At 41.1% G+C, this 6,401-nt stretch overlaps 1 protein-coding gene across 1 annotated transcript; it reads left to right on the forward strand.

Annotated features, from left to right (window-relative positions):
- The first annotated feature begins 221 nt into the window (after positions 1-221).
- Positions 222-5,901, forward strand: LOC125889164 (uncharacterized). Its single transcript, XM_049576926.1, has 4 exons — positions 222-462; positions 1,264-1,485; positions 1,876-3,064; positions 3,696-5,901. Exons 2-4 carry the CDS (start codon positions 1,347-1,349, stop codon positions 3,880-3,882), a joined length of 1,515 nt encoding a protein of 504 aa, XP_049432883.1. The 5' UTR covers positions 222-462; positions 1,264-1,346; the 3' UTR covers positions 3,883-5,901.
- The last annotated feature ends 500 nt before the right edge of the window (positions 5,902-6,401 follow it).

Consider the following 6,401-nt stretch of genomic DNA (forward strand, 5'->3'; position numbering starts at 1 on the left):
AAACGCATGTGATTTATTTTTTCTATCATTATTCATGTGTTTAATTAAATTAAAGTAAAAACTGGCTGAGTAAAATCAGATTCCATGTAATTAAAGTGTTTATAATAGGTTAAACAGGAGGAGAGGAGGCTGGGGGAGTGTGCGCAGCTCTCACAAACAGGCTGAGGTCTCTGGATAATGGGAAAGTCCCCAGGTTCATGACGTAACGGCCGGGTGAACTCTGTAAACTGCGCATTAATCTCGTCTGCTGTGATCAGGTCCGGGCATTAGGAGTTGCAGAAGTAGCGGATTTAAAAACTTTCTGTCTGCAAGTCTGTTCGTCGAAATAGCACTTGATGAAGAGTCCCTGAGTATGAAAAGGGAAAATATGGCTTTTTAAACAGTGGCTGTCTCCTTCCTCACCGTCCAGCTCCGCGTGCTTTGCTCCCGCAACGCACCACAAGACTATTCAGAAACTATGGGGTGAGTAAACTGGCTGAGAGCTTTGGGGGAAAGTTCAGACAATAATGTCTTTATTTAACCAACAAACCTGTTTGGACTTTGTTTAAACTAATATTATATTGTATTCTGAATTTAACTTTTAGTGTAAGTCATTTTAAACATTATTACTATTTTAAAGTAACCACATTAAAGTTACTTTTTAAAAGGTGAATTTATTTAATTTATGTTTCTTGATACAATTTCTAGTCCGCAACTTCAAGTTACATTCAAGAAAACAACTTTAAAAATGTCTATGTTTGTGTAAAGTCTTTAAATATCTCATTTAGTTCATGTTATTATATTTTCTATTTTTTTCCTATTATTTTTCCCATGATTTATTGTTTGTTAAGTTCATATTATTGTTTAGTTATTACACAGTTTTGACACAAATCAATAATGGCTCACAGCATGAGGTCACAGGTGGATAGAAAATTAAAGAGTTAATTTGAGCTCATTAACTTTTAAAATTTTATTTTGTGTTTTTATTTTTTAAATATTAATTCTAATTATGTTGTTTTAATCTGTATTTTTATGTAATTTTTTTTTAATTTCAGGGAATTATTAGATGCTTTAGAGTATACAATGTGGATTTAAAAATAATTTTATTTTGTACTTTTATTTTTTAAATATTAATTCTAATTATATTTTTTTAATCTGCATTTTTATTTAAATTATTTTTTTTAAAGATTTTGGGGAGTTATTAATGCTTTAGGTGAAAATGGAGAGTTTAAAAGCTAAAAAAGATTAGCTAAATTAGTTAATTTTCCTAATTCCTCTCCGCAGGTCTTCAGGTGTTTCCACAATTCTTTCATCCACCCAGTGCACGGTTTGTGCTTTTGAACAATTTAATCGACGCAGACGACACAATGGCGGCATCGATCCTTCGCAGGAAAATTCCTCCCATTTCCACAGGCGAGCTCGGCGCTCCCCCTCTCCGACAGGCTAGCCACAGCCAATCACGGCCCAGGTCGGGGGCGGAGCCAGCGGAGAGGCAGCACTTAATTGGTGAGTTTTGCCAAGACGCTTTTTTATTTTTCCACATCCCGAGGTCGGAGCCGCAGTGCAGCACGGGGCTAATGTCGTACAGTGAGTACAGCTAAGTGGATATTTATCGAATGCAGACGATGCTGTTCAATCATTTTCAGATGATCGGTTAGTTGTTCACTTGGATTTCTCGGATGTATTGCTTCATTTTAAGCTTCAGTTTTTGCTCTTTTTTTTTTTTTTTTTTTTACATTTATCCTCTCTACCTTGCGTGATTTTAAGATTTTTTTTCCTGAATTGTAGTTTTTGTATTTCAGTTATTCTGCACCAACAGCTGAATGAAAATATTGGATTGCTTTGCTTTGCTGATTCTATGATTTTTATAATCATTATTTTTTTAATTTTTCATAGGTGATGGTCACTCAGATTGGATGACGGAAAAAGTTGATTTGTCTTCATTTGTGTCGACGACCGAGTCTTCTCCCAGCTCATCCCTTCCACCCTCGCCGTTAGAACAAGATGTCAAGGTGCCCTCGGATCTGGAGGTCATGACCTCTCTACTGCAGGAGGAGCTGGCTCAGCTGGAGGACTACTTCCGCTCCGAGTCCACATCCACAACAAACAAGTTGGAGAAATCCTCAAAATGTGACAAGGGTGCTCAAGCCATGGGCTCCCAGTCTTATTATCAGTTACCCTATGGCTCGTATGGGACCAGCCAATCAGAAACCAGCCCTGTGGTTGTTACCTTGGCAACAGGGGAACTGGACCTGGCCAGCTTTTGTGGCGGTCCCATCGGCAGAACCAAAATCGCGCGACCCGCTCCGTACAACTACCATCACCGCTACCACCACAACAACGGGCGAAGAATCCTCAGTGAGGCGGTGAAAGTCGGGGAGGAAGTTGGACTTGATACGTGGGGCTCGAGGGGAAGTTACTCAGGAAGCACAGAGTTGTCTGTGAACCACTACTCCACACTGAAGACAGTGAGCAAGAACAGCCTCGGGAGCGTCAAGAAGGTGAGAGAATGTGCTTTATCGTTGAAGGAAGAGGAGAGTTATTGTTTTTCAGAAGGAATGTTTTGCAGCGAAGAGATTGCCCGAGGTTTTTGTCTGGGTGGCTCGTACGACAGCCACCACAAGCGAGAGGGACAGTTGATGCACAACGTGAAGGTCAATGTAAGTTACGACAGCACGGGGCTCGAGGTCTTGCACTGCAGTAAAGATGGAGGACTTTCTGGGAGTATCCCCCAAGAGACAATGGTGGCCGGTGACGGCTACTTCCACCAGTCCATGGCCAGCACAGAGCCTTACCATAGCTTTATAGGTGACCTAGATCAGCCGTCACAAGCACAGGCTGTAGAGCCCCAACATGGCCACTACCTCTATCCAGAATGCCTTGCAGACCAAAGCTACGAATGTCTGTCCAGAGGGGACGGCGAGGGGACGCTGATGGGCGCCCCAATCCACCGCCCCACCCAGAGGCTAAAGGATGAGCCCTGCTCCCTCAAACCAGCTCTGGTGATGGGCGCCCCTTCTCTGGAAGGCAGCAGTGGAGAGAGGAAGCAGAAGAAGAGAGACCAGAACAAAACTGCTGCACACAGGTAAACAATTAGTCAAATTAATTTCCATCTCCTTCATCTCCTTCTTTATCTGACTGTCTTTTTAAAAAGCTGCTTCATAAACATGTAAAAACATCTGTTATGACATCACTAAAGTTGCTGCAGTGGTCATTAAAGATTATATTCTTGTTTTTTAAGCTCGTCAGTCACTTCATGATACTTGATTATTTTGTTGTTTCACTTTAAAACTTGAACATGGCAGGAGTGTTACGTAAACCAGCCACCCCACTGCTTTAAAAATGTCCTGCAGAGTGTAGGAGGGAAATGGAAAGTCCCTCACTGCCTGCCAAATTCAGCCCCACCTAACCCTTTCTATAAGTCTGGTTTGCCTGTGTGTGAGTTTCACTCCTTCACGTCTGTGCTGAATGCTGTAAAAAGTCTCTGTAATGTTTGTGGGTGAAAGTGGGAAGTTGGGGACAATTGATCAGTCATGAGGTGAAATAAACAGCACATCATGTTACCTTGGGGGAGGGATGTCTGAGCTGCGTGGGTAGTCCTCCCGATGTAGCTCAAAGGTCACGCTCACTTGACTCATTAATAAAGATGCAAGGCAGCAAAAAAAAAAAAAAAAAAAACCCGTGAGACCAACCAAACGCTTCCCTCTCTGTTGCAGGTACAGGCTGCGTAAGAGGGCGGAGCTGGACTCTCTGGAGGAGGAGCTGCATGGCCTCGAGGGGCAGAACCGGGAGCTTCGTGACAAGGCGGAGTCGGTGGAGCGCGAGATCCAGTACGTCAAAGATTTACTGATAGAGGTCTACAAGGCTCGCAGTCAGCGGCTCAAACAGGATGGCAGTGCCTAAAACGCCCACGCTGACCTCACCTCCGAACCTCCCCGACCAGCACCAAGAGAAAAATCAAGTCAAGAGCACCAACTGGTTTTTGTCTCGCAGGAATGAAATGGTAGTTGCATGATTTTGGTAGTTCTTTTCTAAAAAAGAGAAAAACAAAAACAACATATAATTGTTTCCAGAGGATGGTCGAACACAAACACACCTTTCCTAAAGAAAAAAAAAAAAAAGAAGAAGTTTCCAAATGGGTGACTAAACTATAACAAGCCTTAGTGAGGTGGCTCCTAGAGGAGATGCTGAACTTGTCCGTGACCACTGTGATCCGAACTGCACTCACAGCCTTGTGATGACCGAGTTTGCGCTTGCAATGATTGATCGTTTACAAAATGCTCTTTGAATTAGTAGTAGTGATGGAATTTGCTTGTGGTTTTTGTGACACACACACACACACACACACATCGGCAGCATCGAGGCAGATCCATGCTAAATATATATTTTATTTTATATTTTATTTTTACTTAATAATGTTCATTTATCATTTGCTTTAAACAATCAACTGAATAAAGGGATTGCTGGACAAAGTGTGTAACATGCTCTACAAATATTCATTATCAGAAACATTTAGAGAATTTGTATTGCTAAAACTGTCGAGTATTTACACTTCTTTACCCCACCTGAAATACCCAATGCATGTTTGATTTTGGAAAAAGCATGTGCGAGTGTTATTTGAAGGCAATATTCTGTTAACTGCATGGCTTCAAGATCTCCACCGCGTCAATTTAACTGAGTTGACTTTATTCCTCTCATCAGCTGGCGACTTTCTCCCCCCTCCGCCGCCGCCGCCGCCGCCAGTGTGATTCATGCTCAGGTTTTTGGTTTTCCGCTCTGAGAAACGCAGAAACATTCACTGGCTTTTTTCCTTTCTCTTCTCTTCTCTTCTCTCTCGGCTGTATTTTGCGAACAAACAATCACCTGTTGACGCAACAATAAATCGTTGTTGGGTAACGGTACGACTTCATGGGAATTTTGTTTTCAATTGATCAATTTGATGTATCTGAAATTCAGGTCCTTTTAATAATCGATGTCAATGTCAGGAAATTATACATCAGGTAAATTACAGCCAAATAAACCAGTTATGTAGTATCATTGATCTCTGCCTTTGGACTGTTTTTCACTGCATGCTGCTCATTATGCACTCATCCTGCAGCCATTCAAACGCCTTGCAACAGCTGTCCAAATTCCATGAACTGCACCCAGATCAGCTCACAGAGAATAAGAAGAGGGTGGGATTAAGAGATAGAGACAGATGCAGAATAAACCCACTCCACCCCTCCCACCCAGTCTGTGCCCTGCCCCGTAACTGCTGGCTCCAGCCCTCTTTTTTGGCTGCAATGCAGTCAGAGTCCAGGTTATTTCCCAGGATTCACCACAGGACGGCAGCACGAGGCACACGGCAGGCTTTGATTGACACCTGACCACTCTGCAACAAAACCTGTTTCTCCTTTTAGCTTCAGGAGCCAGGATTGAGTGGAGCTGCTCCAAACAGCCACACAATAAAGGAAAATATGTTTAGCTGAGAAACACTAATCGGCACTTCTCATGTTGTGTTTTCCAATATTTCACTACTTTGTTCCTGCACTGTGATCGAGCCCCGGGGCTGAGCGGAGCCATATCAAGCTCCGGCAGTCAACAGACAACATAAGTTGCCTATCTCATCTCCCAGCTCGTGGAGGGTGCGTGTGCCTGTGTTTGAGTGTGTGTGTAAGTGTGTGTGTGTGTGTGTGTGTGTGTGAGAAATCTCTTGGTATCTCTCCTAGCAGTCGTAGGCCTTTCAAGTGCATGAGGCAATATCACACAATACTTGCAGGAGGAGGAGAGAGATGCAAGTGAACTATCAGAATAAAAAAGTACTGGGTTGACAGAGAATGCCTTTAAATCTATTGATTCAGTCTGCTTTCTGTTTGTTGTTTGATACAGATGCTATGTAAAAAAATAAAATAAAAAAAAGGATTGTAATGCTGATATAAAATTTATAATCTGATTTTGCAGTGTGTTCAATAAAGTTCTTCATTATAACATATTAATTTATTACACATTTTTAGATGAGATGACACAAAAATCCATCCATTCCTTTAATCCTTTAATATTTAAATGACACAACATTATGAATATCAGAAATATATTTATTATTATTGATCCCCAGGATTCGTTACAGTCGCTCTGATGTAAAGAAGAGAATTGTAAGAGGTAAGAATGAGAGTATGTAAATATAAAGTAATAAAATAGAAACAGAAATAAAAATATGCATTATGCGACAATGTTTAACACCAGCACTTCAGATATTAAGAATAAAAATATGTTCACTGTGCTGAGTCTGTAAGGATAAAAATATAAATATAGAAATATGTTACAAACAGAAATATAAAATATGTATTATGTGATAATGCTCCTACAATATACACATCAATAGAAAAAAACGAATATGAATAAACGTACAGTTACGTGCATTATATATTGAATAAATATAGTAC

Source organism: Epinephelus fuscoguttatus, linkage group LG5 (assembly GCF_011397635.1).
Source record: "Epinephelus fuscoguttatus linkage group LG5, E.fuscoguttatus.final_Chr_v1".
Classification (NCBI taxonomy): Eukaryota; Metazoa; Chordata; class Actinopteri; order Perciformes; family Serranidae; genus Epinephelus; species Epinephelus fuscoguttatus.